At 40.9% G+C, this 16566-nt stretch overlaps 1 protein-coding gene across 1 annotated transcript in view; it reads left to right on the top strand.

The window, feature by feature from the left end:
* The window catches only part of GALNT12 (polypeptide N-acetylgalactosaminyltransferase 12), a 48193-nt gene that overhangs the window by 19641 nt on the left and 11986 nt on the right, over window positions 1-16566 (top strand). The window contains exons 6-7 of the mRNA XM_049830210.1: window positions 6803-6979; window positions 9572-9703. Coding sequence (XP_049686167.1) covers window positions 6803-6979; window positions 9572-9703 — 309 coding nt within the window. The remainder of the gene's footprint in view (window positions 1-6802; window positions 6980-9571; window positions 9704-16566) is intronic.

Raw genomic sequence — 16566 nt, 5'->3', positions numbered from 1 at the left:
TCCTTCTGAATAGCCGTTTTGGAACAATTTTTAAAAACACGTCTTTGTTTTGAATGCCATTATAAAGTGTAAGTAGTGGTGTGATACTAGTGAATGAAGTTTACATTCTGTGGCTTGAAGAGGATCGTTGGAAAGAAACATTTATAATTCTCTAATGTGACTCAGGAGTTCTCACTGTGGTTGATGGAGTGAGCAGGAGGCAGCTGGTGGCGGTTACCAGTGGGGCAGGACAAGCCAACCCCTGCACTGCTTTAAGGCTTTACTCTGTTTCACTTCAGGAAAAGTTTGTATAAAGGTTATAAAAGGCGATGCAGAAAATCTTCCAGAACTGTAGAGCTATGCCCCACCGGACGGGGTGGACCAGCGCTCAGGTGTGAGGCAGATAGATAGCTGGAATGAAAAGGATTTATGGCAGGGGAAGAGAGAGGAGATACAAGACAGTCCAGACTGATGAGTAAAACAGTGTTGTCCTCAACTCTGCTGTTACCTGTGCTGCTGCTGATTCCCACTGAGCACTGGCTGCCTGTGGTTTGCTCCATATCACACTTAGCTTGCTGAAGCAACCCAGTGGTGGTGTAAGAGGTACGCTGCAGAGATGTTTTTGGCTTGCAGGGAGTTCACTCAGTATCTTGGATTTCCCTTGTGTTTTCTGCTCATCAACAGTTATGTTTTGTGGTCATATTTGCGTTTTTGCATGTCACTGGATTGTGGGACGGAAGAGTTGATGGTTTTGGTTTGTTTTTTACCAGGCTACAGCAGGGATAAATAGTACTTTAATGTTGCAAAACCACTTTCTTGAGAAAGGAGGCATCAGCAGACTGTCTCACTTGCTGCCTGTAGTGCAGAAATCCTAGCAAAGAGGGCACAAAAATAAGGAAAGAAGAGGATTAGGGAGGATAATAAACACAGACCTAGAGGTGACATGGTTTCTCTCTGAAGGGGTATTTCTCAGCTGGAATAGCTGTTTGATCTGAATTCATGACCACCTGTTTTCTCACGTAGGGAAAAGTTTCTGATGTGGAAATCCAGACACACAGCCTGCTCACTTTGGTCAGTAAATTCAGCAGGCTTCTGCCTGAAGCTCACAGCAGCTTACCCACCTCCATCAGCTCTGTGAGCTTCTGAAGCAGGAGTCTCCCAGCTCTCTCCAGTTCTGGTGTAGCCCACGTTGATGTGTATGTTGCAGTGGGTCCCCTCTTTCCACTGGAAGGGGTTTCTTTTCTGTGGGATAATTGCTCAGTCATGAGGTCAGGAGTTATGAAATAGCTCTTCATGGAATTATTTTTATGCTTCCTTTTGAGAGGCGGCTCAGGGAGCCACAAGTAGCAATAGATTGGGTTTGTACTTGGGGGCCCAAAGAAATGATCGTGCTCGTCATCTGACACAACCCAAAGTAGGTTAAGCTGGAAAGCAGCCTGGTGGCAGACGCCATCCCCAGCTAACTCTGGCAAGGGAAAATTGTTTTTCTTGCTTACTGAGGGATTGGAAAGGGTGATGACAATGAGGGAGTCATGCATTTTTGGGTACAGATGCTTGCCATACCTGAGGCTTGCTGTGTCTCTTACTTTCTCAGCTGTGACACTACTGCAGCAGACAAATTAGCAAGAGACAGGAGACCGTCAGTTTAGCAGCGAGCTACATCAGAGGGCATGACACTACCTTCCACAAACGTGGCGTAACAGTAGCAAGCATGTTGGGTACGTGCATCTCTTGAGCAAGACTGGCTCTTGCAGGTACCTGTTTGTGTCTGCTAGTGTACATGCAACCAGACAGAGCACCCGTGAGGTGGAGAGGGTGCTGCTTTTGAAAGTACTATATGTTCTGCCTCTTAGCAGAAGTTGGCACCAGTCTCAAAGCAGAAGCTTGGAATCAACAGCCACAGTTGACAGATCCGGACATGACAGGATCTGTTTCACCTTGTCAAAATGTCTGCAGTCTTTTGTGGCCCTGGCTGCCACAGATTTGGTGGCACCAAAATGGTTGCGCCCTCACTAGGAGGAGTTGGGGGTAGTACTGCCCCAGATGGCAACCAGTGGTTTTCTCCTCTGAGATGGGATTGCAGGAGCTTCCTACAGCTCCTTGTAGAAAGCCTGGAAGACGGCCCTCTCTGCATGCAGTTCTTGGCTTTCTGCTCATCGTGTCTCGCTTTTTGGGAGACTGAGTCTTGCAAGACAGGACAAGCCTGATGGCTTCCCTGTACAACACAAGAAGTGCCCTGCACTGGCTGCTGCTTTAACCCCAAGCTATCATTGCCATTGACCTCTGGCACCAAGTCTCGTTTTTGATGTTACTGGTTCTGGCGTGGAAGTCCGGGGGCTCAGGGCAGTCCTGCAGCCTGTCATGCACCGGGCTGAGGGCAGAGACGTGGTTTGGGGTGGGGGGTAAGAGGGGTGCTTCAAGGAGGAGGCAGAGTGGGAGCTCTGGCGTGGGGCTCGCTGCAGGTGGATGGAGGGGCTCTCTCCTGGGGGAGTTCTGCAGGACGGACCGTGCGACGGCCAGCAAATGTGCCTGGGCGTGTTAATTTTGCTAGTGCAGATCGCCAGGAGGATCTGGGCATTTGGATCCAAATTGCGCGTGATGTGCTCTCCTCGATTTGATTTCAAGCCCTTGTGCTTGTGCTTCCTGTGGTGAAGGTTTTTGTGGAAGAGGGCAGAGTGCTATGATGTTGCTTAACTGCAGTGTTCTGGCTGCCCATGGTGCCGAAGAAGGTCAAGAGGGATAAATCAGTGTTAATTCTGTTGTCTCTGTGGTTTAGGCCTGCCAGACCTGAAAATTAGGAGCAGGGTAACTGAAAAACATTGTAAATTAATTCATTGTTCTTGTCTCTGAAAACACCACCCTCTCCCGATGACATGAAAGGACCTGTCCTCGAGCCTCCTCTTTCTCATACTTCTATTATTCTAAACTGAAAAAATTCTCTGTGGTTTTGAGAAGTGCAACAAGGACAAAGCTTCAGCTAAAAGCATGATGACTAAGAGAGATGGAGGCTGCCTGCTGAATGCAAGATCGAGTCAATGTGCCTTGATTTCGAATTGCTTAATGCTATTTGGCTGGATAAAATTTCACTTCATGGGCATAATGGGCGTTGAAGCTCCTCTTTCTGAGGGATGCAAAACATGCTCTTTTATCTTCCCCTTTCCTGTACGTGGAGCGAGGAGAACCTGGTTGCATCTTCCCCCCCACACTCCTCCTAGTGATACTGCAATGTAAGTTTGTTTCTGGGGACCAACACTTGATGTGCCTGTGGTCTGTCCTTTCTCACCCACCATCACGGTGTGAGAGAAACCCATGAGTGTGCAAAAAGACAAAATTATTTACTGATAAATCCTTTCTTCTGTTGCAAATTTCATTGTCCATGAGCCTAGATGACACAGCTCCAGTTGCCTGGGGTCTTCTCTTTTCTGATCTTTTTGTAATGTTTCTTTCTGTCTGGAAATCTGTCTTGTGGCAGGAGCAGCCGGGATGGGTTCATGGGGCTGGGGGGGCCCCTCTGCCCACCCAGCTCCCAGCAGATCACACATGAACACCACGCCAGGGGGCTCAGCAGCAAGCAAAATTGCAGCAGACCAGGGGCAGGAACAGAGTGTTTTGCACAGTTTGGTCTCATTCAGCAGCCTTTTTTTTTTTTAATGTTATTTTTTTCATTCTTCCAGAGAGTCTTGGAATGGAGGTGGTAGAGCTTATAGAGCTTTTCTTATTTAGCATTCATTGACCCAGCATTAGGTCAGTTGTCTGGAGATCCTGGCAGGGATGGGGATCCCAAGGTGAGATCTGAACATTTACTGTAGCTTTTCATAATACCACCATCTGTCTCTGAAAAGAAAAAATATCGATAGTCTGCGTGCATCAAGATGAAAGTGAAAGTAAAAAGGAATGTCACCTTGTTTTCTTTCTGTGGTGAAGGAAAAAAGTACGCTTTTATAATGAGAGCTGCGAGGTAGCCAGACCTAGTAAAGAAACATATTTTCATGCACGTAAGCATGCAAAATATACATGAAACCTAATGTGCTTCTCTGTTACAGAAGGTTGAAATACTTTTAGGGGAGAATCTTTTCCAGAGTCACTTATTTAGCATTTAGTAGTCAACTTTAGTGTCTCTATTGAATTCCTTGCTTTATTTTATGGCTGTTCATTTCTACCTGATTTTATGTAGAGGTTGAAATGTTTTCCATTAGAATAAAAATAAATAAACCTTTTGAGGAATTGTTTAGCTGAAATACATTTAATTTTTTTTTTTGTAATAGGAAGATGAGAAGTTTTGAACTGTTTTAATGAAAGAAGCAGAATTTAATGAGCACTGCTTAGCAACCTGCGGTTATTTTTTAAAGAAATTCAGGATTTTAAAATTCAGCTGTTGTGGAATTCACTTTCTGTCAGCAGTTTAACAGAGGTATGGTCAGTCTGGTTTACTCCATTTAAGTCAGACTTTATCATGGAAGAGTAGAAGAATGTGCTTCCTTCTTAACTGTACATTTTTACTTCAGTAGTCTTCGTGGTCCGTTCCTCGTTTCTTGTTTAAAACCAGACTCATCAAAACAGTAATTATCAATAAAAAAATGCTGATATGGAATATAATGAATACAGAATTTGTTAAACTTTAATAAATTTAATGGTGCTTGATATTTACTGACAAATCTTGCGTGATAAATTTCAACTTTAAAAAAGTAATCTTGGATCTAGAAATAATAATTTAAGAAAGCTGTTGTTTTGAAACAAATCTCAAAAAGGGAGATCTTAAAGTAAAAGTGGGTAGCTGTTTTAATAGCAGCTTTCAAAATAGCAGTAGTGTAACTTACAAGCAAAAATACGCAAATTGTTTAAAAGATCAGTACAGATTTCTAGATTTCTTGTATAATTTCTTTAATAATCTTTCTGTTCAAATGACAAATATACTGCTTCCCTGAAAAGCAACAAAAAAGAAGAGAGAAACCTCATGTGAAAAGCAAGAAATTAAAATTTTAAATCCAGGAAGTAAAGATTATCCAGTGTTCGCTGTAGTTGCATAATGAATTACCTAGACCTTTAAGGAAACTGTCTGTTTTAAAAGTAAACATATGTATTAGAGTGCTTACTGTTTTGTTATTAAGCACAGTATTGTGCCATGCGTAAAGGTCTGATGCCATTATCCAAAACCAAATCAATAGAGACGCATTCACTGATTTCTAAATTAAGAAATTTGAGAGAACTTGTAAGTAACTTTAAAAAAAAATTAAAAAAAATTAGCAGTCTGGAGACAACATCCATCTTGTGTATGCTGAAAGCCTTCATCTGTATTGACTTTCTAGATCCCTAAAAGTCCCAGAGAGAGAGGTGGGAAAAGTTCCGTCACTGATCTTTTGTCATTGTTAGGTAAAGAAGTTTTATTTGCTACCTCATAGCTTTCACTCCTGCTTTGTTCATTTGAATAACATGTCATTAAATGTGTATGTGTTATACAAGAAGGTTGCCAGGGAGCAAACCTCTACCCCTTAAACATATCCCAGCTAATTTCCTTTGTCCTCCATTTACAAAGGAAGGATGAGCTGCCCCCTATGCATGGTTGAATACACGAGGAGGGTTAGCTCGCTGGAGTGGCAGTTCTCAAAAATCTTCTACAGAAAGTCTGTCGGAGCCATTGGTGATAGCCTTCCGTTTGTTCAAGTGCAGCAATGTGTCCTACCTTTCCTTCCATCTGACTAAATTTCAGAAACCTTGTTTCAGGCACCCTTCAGAAACGGTGTCTGCCACATTGTGGTCACACAATATTAATTAGGAAATACGTAGCCGTGCTTTCATTACATCAAACTTGAGATCAGAATGGATGATGGGAAAGTGGCTGTGTAGATAAAACTGCCAGAAGTCCGTGGTTTTCAAAGGAGAAGAGTATCATTACACAAATTTGCGGAGAGTGCTGAGGCTAACTTGTTCACTTGGTCGTCATTTATGGGCTTTATCTCGAGGGCTGTACATCTCCTGACCTGGGGAGCCAGAGGCATGAGGGTGAGCACAAGGGCAGAGCAAGTCCTGCCAATTCCACAGTCAGGTTCAAGTACTTTCCTTGACAGCAAGTAGGAATATCGCTTTAGACAGGGGAGGTTGTTTCACTACTGTTGGTTGCACCACCATGAGTTAGTTACAGAATTACTTTGCTTTTTCTTTTCATGCATTGGGTCTGGGGTTCCTTTCCCAGCTTTCCAATGAAAAAAAGAGAGTTTTATTTTACGGCCAGGCACCCATGCCTCTCTTCTGACATGGTGAATATAGAAGTGGGAACACAACTTAACACTCTCCAATGATATGACAAGCTGACCTGTTTTGTCAAGTCAGCTTTCCAGTAGTATATGAGCAAAGATTTCTGGTAAGAAATCAGTTATCCGTCATCGGTTTCATTCTGAGGCGGCTGTTAGCATGGTTAATTTGGAAAAGAAACATGCCTCTTTTTTTCTTTCTCTTGTTTTTTTCTTTTTTAATAATGCCTGTATAACTTGAATTGTAGACCACAGTTAGACCTGCAGAAATATTGTAGACCATTTCTTATCGTGCCTTCAGAGAAAGTAAAGCTAGGAAGGAGATAATTGCACACGAGAGAAAACCGGTGATGGGGTTATCTCCTTGTTATTCCCAGTGATTTGCTCTGAGTTCAAAAGGATGTAATTTTATCCATCTTATTCATCAAATGAGACACAAAATTGTTGTATACATTGCTCATAGTATGCTGTGATATTCTTGAGAAGGTGTTATCCTTACAAAGGCTTATTGTTACTGTATCCTTCTGCTTACAAAGATTCAAATTAATGATGCACAATGTCAATTCTTTGCTCAGATATGGCAGTGTGGAGGAAGTCTCGAGATCCACCCTTGCTCCCATGTAGGTCACGTTTTCCCCAAACAAGCTCCGTACTCGCGCTCCAAAGCTTTGGCAAACAGTGTGCGTGCAGCTGAAGTGTGGATGGATGAATATAAAGAACTTTATTACCACCGAAACCCACACGCTCGCCTGGTGAGTTCAAATCCATTGTTCTTGGAATTTCGCTATAATTTGTCTTCAATTAAATAACTATTAATTTAGCTAATATTTAACATGAAGTGCTTTTATGTTTATTTCTTATTTCTTCTGAAACTTCTTCCAAACATAGAATAAGTGTATATATAGTTAATTTTTAATTCCTTGGAAAAAATCAGAAATTCCATAAGACTAGGAGGTGGCCAAATCTCTGTCAATATTAAATGAATGAATGAAGAAATGAAAGAATAAAGTTAAGCAAGGTGACCCAAGTAAGGAGGAGCTGTTTAGCCTAAAATGTGCACATCTGTGAAACAACTGATACAGGATTCTATCAATAAAGATTACAGAACAGACACACAATTATTGAATGCTAATCAACAAGTTTCAATGGACAGTAGATCTTTAAGTGAACAGCATGGTAATAATCTTTAGCAAAATTACCTGTCTTGTGATAATTGTAAGACTTTGGACTGATGTAAGACAAAATGGATTTTTCTGTTTGATTTACTGCTGTACGTTTGATTAAAAAAAAAATAATCAATATTGCAAAGATTAAATTAATTAAAATCAGTCCTAGGAACTCAGATGAAAATGTTCCTAATAAAATATTTGAAGTTTCAGTACTGTTTTTAAAAAAAAAAAGTTAATATTTTTATTTTCCATGAGGAAGAAAATACAAGCTCGTTTGTTTGCAGAATTTTTCAGGAGATAAATACTGTGAAAATTGAGTAGGTCAAAACAGTAAAGCAGAGTGCAAATTCATAGCTTGAATATATTTATTGTGAGGGGCCTGCAGGCTGGAGGACAATAACACTGAAATATCCTCAGAATGTCTAGAAATGACTCAGATGAACCTCTGGCACAAAGTCCAAAATTCAGGCCTAAAAGAAATAATTATCTGCTGTTGCTTTTTTCTGGAGGTGCTTAATCTTCCTGGGCACTTCTTTTTGTGTGGAAAGCTTTCCCAAGTGCCGGCTTTCTGGTTTTGTGCACGGGGGCACTGTCCTGTGGTGGGCTGCTGGGCACCCACCTCTGGCTACGCCGGACCAGAGCTTTGGGAGCAGGCAGGGGGACAGAGAGCTCCCCAGGTGTTTGAGTGGCCTTCCCCAACAGACGTGCCAGGGGAAAAAATGTTTCTGAAACCATTAAGCTTTTAAAAGATAGGCTGGAGGAGACTGGGGAAGCTGAGTTTGGTTAGCTTCCACCTCGCGTGCCTTTAGATTAAACTGGGTAATTAGATTGTTATAGTCCATGCATTTGTAATAATTGTTTTACTTTAACATCATAAAACCCATTTAGGTTTTATTATTAGAATCTGACTTTGAGAGGAATATGGGTTTTGTGTATCCAAAGACAGGAGCTCACAGGCAATGCCAGGCTGATTCTGCTTGTCAAGAGACAACAGCAATAAATGCTGACAATTTTTCTTGTAAAGCTCTGGGCAGCTGATGTCTGCGATGACAGAACTTTAACTTTAAAGGATATTTATGTGTTAATATTGGAAGCTTTGCATATTGGTGTATTGTAACACGGTGGGCATAAGCTGAGGCTGTGTGGTTTTTTGCACATATCAAAGTTGCCGCCAATGCACTCTGGTTTCTGTAACACTCTGTGCACCACTTGTTGCAGCGGTTGACTTCAGGCCCTTTTACTTTATCTATCTAACCCAAATATTCAGTTCCGTAGCATAATGGGAAAATGATTGATGGTATGGCTGCAGAATTTGGTTCCGTAAAGTTTCGCTTCAAGATTAATGTTCATACCTCAGAGCTAATATGTGATGCTGTTTGTTATTCAAGCGGGCATCTCTGCCTGTGTTTTACATCTGCTTTGTGTTTTCAGTGATAGTTCCACAGCTTTGAGAAATGCAAATATATTTGTGGTTTGATGAAAGAGTGTGTCAAGTTACCTGTAAAAATCTGGGGACTGCAAATGGTATCTTGTGCCTGACTGTCTGAAGTCCCTAGTCAATATAAAGATGGATTTTTGAAGACAGACATGAAAAGATGTGATCTCTGCTCCAATCTATAGACAGGGAAAAGTCTGCAATGAAAGCTTTTCTCTGGAGGTTTAAGATTTCATACTCTCCACACCCCAAAACTATGAAGTTCAAAGAAAACATTAGCAGATTTTACAAATTCATCAGTTGAGTGTAAAACTGTCTGTACAGGTAATTTGCAAATGAACATAATGGTAGAATAATTTAAAATTCTCAAGATTCATTAACTGCTTTTGAGACTTTCAATTATCTGGCTAAAGGAAGTTTTATTTTCCAATACGCCTTCTCAGTTCCCAGCAATCTGTATTCAAGGACTGACTTACTTGTGGATTTGGGGAGTTTTCTCAGATTAACTGTCTTCTAGAATATTTTAAAGTTTTACATGCACCGTTCCAATTCTTTTTTGTCAACATTAACAAATGTAAGGATAATGAAATCAAATCCAGCACCCAAACATGGGGATTTTTCCTGGCTAAAAGTTCTGCTCATCACTTTAGCATACGGTTCGTAATAATGTATACAGATAATTTAAAAGAGAGCGTCTGTTCTAGTTGTTTTTTTTTTTTTAATCTTTTTTTTTCTTTCAGGAACCATACGGAGATGTGACAGAAAGGAGACTCCTTCGAGAAAAGCTGAAATGCAAGGACTTCAAATGGTTCTTGGAGAACGTGTACCCAGAGCTTCATGTACCCGAGGACAGACCAGGCTTCTTTGGAATGGTATGTGACTGCTGAGAAGGGACCTCCTTGCGGTTCTCTGAGTTCTCCTACTAACTCAGTGTGAAGGTATTTTTATGCCAAAATCAGTTTGGGATTTTGGTAGAATTCAGTTAGAATTGGTAGGCTTTAAAATGTGTTTTCTGTCAGAATCTTTGTTCTAGGGGATGCTGTTTATGAAGGAGTTCTGTGAGAGGGTAAGGGAACAGGTAATGTTGCCATGAATTACACCCTCCAAGTGACATCTTGGGAGTGTTAAAGGCAGCAGAGGATGACGTTTTTTATTTCTTGAAATGTTGAAGAGCAAAAAAAAAAAAAAGAGAACACTGAAGTGTTTTAGTTTTTAGTTGTCAACTTGAAAATAGAAAGAGTGTGCTTTGAAACATGTATTTGCACATTTTATCTGATGAAAACTATGATGCTCTGATGGTGGGAAAGAGAGCTGGTGCTATGTGCTCCCAGATCATACAGGATCCTCTGTGTGTCAAAACCAACACGTTAATTTTTAATCTGGAGGTCACTTTAGACCAGCACAGGTTCACAAGCAATATTCATTGGTTCAATATCAGAATCCTCTTCTCCTTTTTTTTAAGAGTCAACAGCTTTCTATGCTATTTGCAGCTTACAAATAAATACAAACTATAGCTCCATGTATATCACATTACTGTAATCTCATTTGGAAGGGAGGAAGGCAGAGATGATGCAGCAAATACCTGCTTCCTCTGAAAAATCAGCAGATATCTGCTGCCCGTCTTATTAGGGAGACAAGACTGCACCTTTCTGCCCAGCCAAGATGTATAAAATACCTTCCTGATTACCAATGCCACATTGCCTTAGAAGTACTTCTGCTGGTAACTCAATCACTGCACATCCGGCTAAGCTGCATTCCCACGCTGCTGCATCACATCCAGCCCGTATCACAACAGTCTTGTCTTGCTGCCATCTGTGCTTCGGTTCCTCAGTCTCTGCTGGATCTCCTTTGGTGCAAGAAAAAAACTGGTCACTGTGGGTGTACAAGATATACAGGAACCAAGTTTCCCCACCATATTCCCTAATAGCTTTGTTACCTGTTGAACGAAAAAGGTCCTGGTGTGGAAACGCTGCGGTTTCCCGTAGGGAGCTGTATTTCCCACGGGGAGCTGCGGGAGCTCCTGTAGGGAGGGAGCGCATCACTTGGCAGCCAAGCCCTTGGGAGTCTCGCCGGGAGGAGCTGTCCTCCTCCATTCGTCTTGGAGCTTGCACTTGAGTTCGTATCTCTGTGTGATCACTGGCATGAAAGGTAATATCCGCCATTATCCGGTACCTTGAACAGACCCCGGTACAGCATTGGTTTGGTTTTTTTTGTTGTTTTGTGTGTGGTTCGCTAACTGACAAAGTCAGGGACAGTTGAAGCAATAAGATATTACAAGACTTACCTTCCAGGCGCATTTCAGTAACCTTATCCTCCCCTCTGCCTCTCTCCTTCACCCTCCAAACCAAAGCCTAGACTGGTGGCAGTGATAGCACTTCAACCTCCTGGGGAGAAGAAGGGATTTGTGCAGTTTCTTTCATGATTTAACTGCACGTGTCATCCTCAAGAAAGGTGTTGACAATACCTAGAAATAATCATTCTTGTTCAGAGCTGCTTGAGGTATCTACAGCATAATTTAGGTGTGCTCTATATATTTCTCTAAAAACAATTCTTAAATGCTGTCATCTAGTTGTGAGCATAATAAGAATACACGGGTTTTTTTGGCAGGAAGAATTTAAAATGTGATTAAAGTACAGTTATACTCTAAGGCAGTGACAGTGCAAAAATGACACCTACTGATTCAGCTGATTTGTGGATATTGAGTCCCATCTGCTAACTTCAATGAATCATTGATCGTGTTCTTTACTCCTGCCTTAGCCGTGTAGTGCTTTTCTGGTTCACAAAAATGCTGTGTCTAAGTGTGCTGGCTTTGTTAAGAGCTTGGCTTAGTGTAAGGTTATTTAACTGTTCAAAGAGATTTCAGAGGGATATGGAGATTTCTCCCTCCCTTTAAATTTTTTCACACTGAAGTTGAAAAATCTTTCTAAGATTACCCATAGGTCAGCCATATGTTGCTGAAATAAATGCAAGAATTACTGAGCAGCATTCAGTGCCATGCACTGCAAACAGACACTTGTGCTGCATTTTTTTCTCTTGATAGTAGATAAAAATATCTATACTAAGCTTGGTTGTCTAAAAATTTAGCTGCATGAAACTTTATTTAAACATACTGAATTTTGAGTATTTTTACCTGAGCTATGATTGCATTCTTATAAACTGCCTGAGTCCTAGAAATGAGGGAAATAACTTCTTCTTTGTCCTTGGGCACCGTGCAGCTTTGGAACTTCATGTGGGACATGAACTAAACCTTTTGACTTTAGTAATTTATTTGGGGGACGGGAGGGAGTGAAGCTGGTAGGCACTTAGTGGGTTAAAATAATAAGATGTCAGCATTTCTGGAAAGGCTGATAATCCTGTTTAGGCTCTTGTGTAGAGCACCGATGTCTCTCTCTTTCTGGCATAGCATCCGATTTGGCCATCCTTGAGCATGTGCTTACCGGCAAAGTGTATGTTGTACTTGTGCTTCAGCTGGTGTGAAATTTTAAAAAGGCTTGAACCCCAGGTCTGTGCAGATTGCCCACCTAGATAGCCCAAACTGGGTCTGTTTAAAAATCTTGGCTGCCCTGGGAAGGGATGGCATGGGCACCTCTGGGAAGAACTTTGAGCTTTTAATATTAGTATTGTGACATTGCTGCATTGTGCAGCTAGGTCAAGACGGAGAAACTGGGCAGCTCTGTGATCTTTTCATGTTATTGGTGACTGTGGAAACACATGATTGCAAAGCAAGAGAATAGTCAGGGTTCCTCTCCCCTCTAAGGTATACTAAGTATTGCTGGCATTCAGGATGCATATCTGAGGGTAAAGATTATGTCAGCCAGTGAATTTGGCTTTGAACTTGGCATCCAGATTGCTTTTAAAAGACAGTGTTGACACAAAAATCAGGATTTTATCTCTGCTTTTCTTTAAGTTTGATCACTTGGCAGTGAGACCGTATTATGTTCTGATTTGAGAAGTTTTTCTTTGTTCTTCTCAAACAGTTTCTAGCTGATCTTTCTTCCAGCTGAATGTGAAGCAACTAACCTGATAGATGTCTATTGTGACTATGTAGCTGATGGCTCTTCTCACCACCTATCCTTAAAGGTATCTGTGACTGACTGAATCAGTTGGGAGATCAAAAACTTGAATTTTTCTATTGGCAGTTTCTTTCCACATTTTCCCCCAAGACCATTTCTTCTTCAATGAATTTCTAAACTCTTGGTCATAATTTTCTTTTAATTTAGACCAGATTATAACCTTAACAAAAAAAAAAAAAAAATCAGGAAGAAAGATTTTAAGCCTTTAAAACTATGAATAATTTTGTTTTGCTGTGACATGAAAGACAACATTTTGAAAATTATCTAAATAACACATTATATATATGGACAGGCTTACAGAAGAAGAGATGTTAGCTATGTGGCTTAAGTTATGTAATTAAAGAGACTATTGCATATCTGGTGTTACAAGTTCTCAGAGGTATCAGGCTCCAAAACAATCTCCTCTAGGGTATACCTCTGAAAGTGCATTATAATACAGTTTGTAGAGCTGCCACTTGAGATTGAATTGGTACCCAAGATTATGTCTGGCTAGACCTGGAGATCTGATGCCTGTCACAGGAAAATATGCACCACTCCGTTGGTTGTACAGCCTCTGATAGCTTGAGACAGACTTTTTTAAAGGAAGTGGGAGAAATTCAAGTGCTTGATATTAATCTCAAGTGAATACACCATCACTTGAGACATGTGCTTTTATGTTCTTGAGCCTCCCAGAGCGATCTGGACTTGCTGGGGTGAGCAGCTGGAGTCCAGCAGCAGTGTCTCATCGTCGATTCCTTCAAAGGATCTTAGTCATCAACGTTGTATACCCATTTCAGCATCATGCTTAAGAAGTTAACAGAAATCTGAGGATATTCACAAGTTTTTTTCCAAAAGGGTGATATGCAAATGGCATACACTCAGTAAAATCATTCCCTGTGACTTCTTGGATTACCTTTGAGGTAAAAGCTTACGCCTGGTCAGTACCATGAAGCTGTTGGCTTGCTACAAATTCACATCTTAACTGTGTCCCACTGTATCATCTGCCCATACCACTAATACATAAGCACCAATGCCACTGTGGCGGAATAAAGAGGATTCTGATCTATTTTGTGGATGAAGAGAAAGGTTGGCTGTGCTCCACTGGCTGTATTTATCAACTAATGTAATGAAGTTTTAATGTCAAAAATCTGTTGTTGATGCTTTGCTTAGGATTTTATCTTTAAAAAAACCCCAAACTAAGAATTATTTACAGAATGCCATCTGTATTGTGTTGTTATATGCAAGTGTCCAGATGTTGGGAAACAACAGATTTAAATTTCTCCAAGCAGTAAGAGATAAAGGTCTGAGGTGAATATCTCAGTAGTTGGTGTTTATTGCTTGTCCCAGCTTCCAAACCAAGCGGTAACTAAATGGCACTGTAGAGTACACCTGCAACGTTTCAGCAGGAGGCAAACCTTGTAGAAAGACCCAGCCAGTTAATACTGCATGGGCAGAACCTTTTAAAACTGAACTATGTCTTTTAATGGCAAGGTGATCAACATTGTTTCTTGCTTCTGTTTCTCTAATGCAGCATTCTGCAAAAGAATTGAGGTAAGTCATGGAGAAAATTTTGTTCTTATTGCATGACTTATTTATGGTGGATATGGGAACAAAGATTGCTTCAGAAATTAATGTATGATTACTGTTTTGATAGAGCTGTTGCATGTAAAAGGAACTTAAACTGTGTATTCTCATTTAACAAGAAAAAATGCTACTTTGACAAATTCATACTTTTTTCTGCCTTGGAACAGAGGGCGGATTTTTTTATTTATTTTTTTTCCATAAATGGTGCTGTGATCGGATTTTCAAATCTGATTATTTTCAAATCTTTGTCATTTCCGATCAGGTCATTTAACAGCTTAGTATGCACTATTCCCACAAATTAGGTCTTGAATATCTTTTAGGCTTCCTGATGAAGCGTGGGTATAAAAAAACATCTACCAATGTCTGATAAAACAAACTAAAAGAACCAGGTAGGAATATGGACCATGTATGTTTAGGAATATGTCTGCACATATCACAAGCATTTATGCATGAAAGAGAAAAATGAGAGAACATACGTGGTATAGCATCCTGGGAGTACAGGCTCAGTTTTAAACCATCTGAAATGAAGCTTAAGTGAGTAATCTTTTACACAGCTTTTGCTTTCTTGCCTGTATTTGGGCATTGAGTAACATGCGTAGGAGAGTTACCGTAGTTCTGGTGGTGCACGGCATTTTGAAATAGGTCATTTAAAATTCCAGGCCACATAGGGGAGCACGTGCCAGGGGCTGACAGCAAAAAACGTGCGCTCGGAGCAGTAGTGAAGGCGTTGGGCTGTCTGGAAGGGCACCACGATAAGGGCTTCGCTGCATTTATCGTCCCTTGGAGCCAGTAGAAAGTCAGGCAAAGTCATATGTTATTAAACGTACTAATAAGAGACCCTCTGATCCTGAGGACAGCTGCTGACAACAACCAAAACCAGTTTATGTTTTTAGAGATACAATTACCATTTTTAAGTGGTTATGACTTTAAGTTGACATTTCTTGGTGTAGAAGGGAGAAACATAAGAAGCTTATTGTTTGGTTTATGTAGTTCCATGGTAGTGTTAAAAATCATCTGTAAAAGACGCTTTTCTTTCCTGTTTTTTATAAGTTTAATTCCTGCCTCATGTTATGAAGGTAAACAAAATGTCGTCTTTTGACAGCTCGAGGAGGGGTGCAGTGGTCTAGCGCGTTCCCATCAAACCAAGCAGTGCTTTCTGTAGAAAGGGTACCCAGGGGGTTTCTTTCGCTTCTGGTAAACTTGGGTGCTAAAACTAAGGATGAATTTTATCATACACCAAATTGAGAAGTTAATTTATCCCGTACTGACAAATTATGCCAAATGCATAGTGGAAACATGTTCAGAGAGGAATTACAAGGCAAAACCTCTAAGGGTAGGGCTTCAGTCCTCCGTTCGTACATTTGGCTCCCACAGGAGAGCCTCATGGCCCCAGCAGACCTGCAAGGGGCCCCGAGCCGTGGCGGCTCAGTGGTCCTCCCCACCCCCTAGTGTATTGCTGTTGCCTTGGGCCGGCAGCCCAGGCATGCAGAGCACCGAGAGCTTGGCTTTCTTTCAGCGGGAGTGGGCACGAAGCAGTGGAAAGAAAACATCGGGTAGCAATAAAAGTAGAAGTTGGAAAAGCAAAATATACGTAGAACACGAGTATTTAATTTTCCAACTTGTGTGGTTTGCTCTGTTGGTGTGTTTGGGTCCTGCGGGGTTTGTCTTGTTTGTTTGGTTTTAGCCTTCTGCAATCCCGTCGTGTCCGTTCATTCTCCACATTCAAAACTGAGCATGCAATTATCACGACTAGGGAAGAGCGGTGAAATTACACCTTGCTGAAGTAATCTTCTGAGATTTACTCTGCTTATTCTTTTTGTCTGTGATATAATTACACGCAGTAACGGAGGCATTCAGCTTGAACCTATGTTTACAGAACCTGTTTTGCTCTGTGTAATTTTAAATTTGGTTAAGTGGCTAATACTTGGAGTCAGTAATTGTTATGGCATTGTTTACCTTATTTTCAGTTCCTTTTGCCTCCTGAATACTTAAATGCAAATCCTTGTTAATTAGCCTAATGTTTTTAAAATCAGGTAACTTAATACTTGAAAAATTTAATCTGAAAGTTATGCACTATTGTGTCAGAGATCAGCAACGCT

This window comes from Accipiter gentilis, chromosome 27 (genome assembly GCF_929443795.1).
Source record: "Accipiter gentilis chromosome 27, bAccGen1.1, whole genome shotgun sequence".
Lineage (NCBI taxonomy): Eukaryota > Metazoa > Chordata > Aves > Accipitriformes > Accipitridae > Astur > Astur gentilis.
The sequence above is the reverse complement of the archived record's forward strand: the minus strand, read 5'-3'. Positions and strand labels throughout refer to the sequence as shown.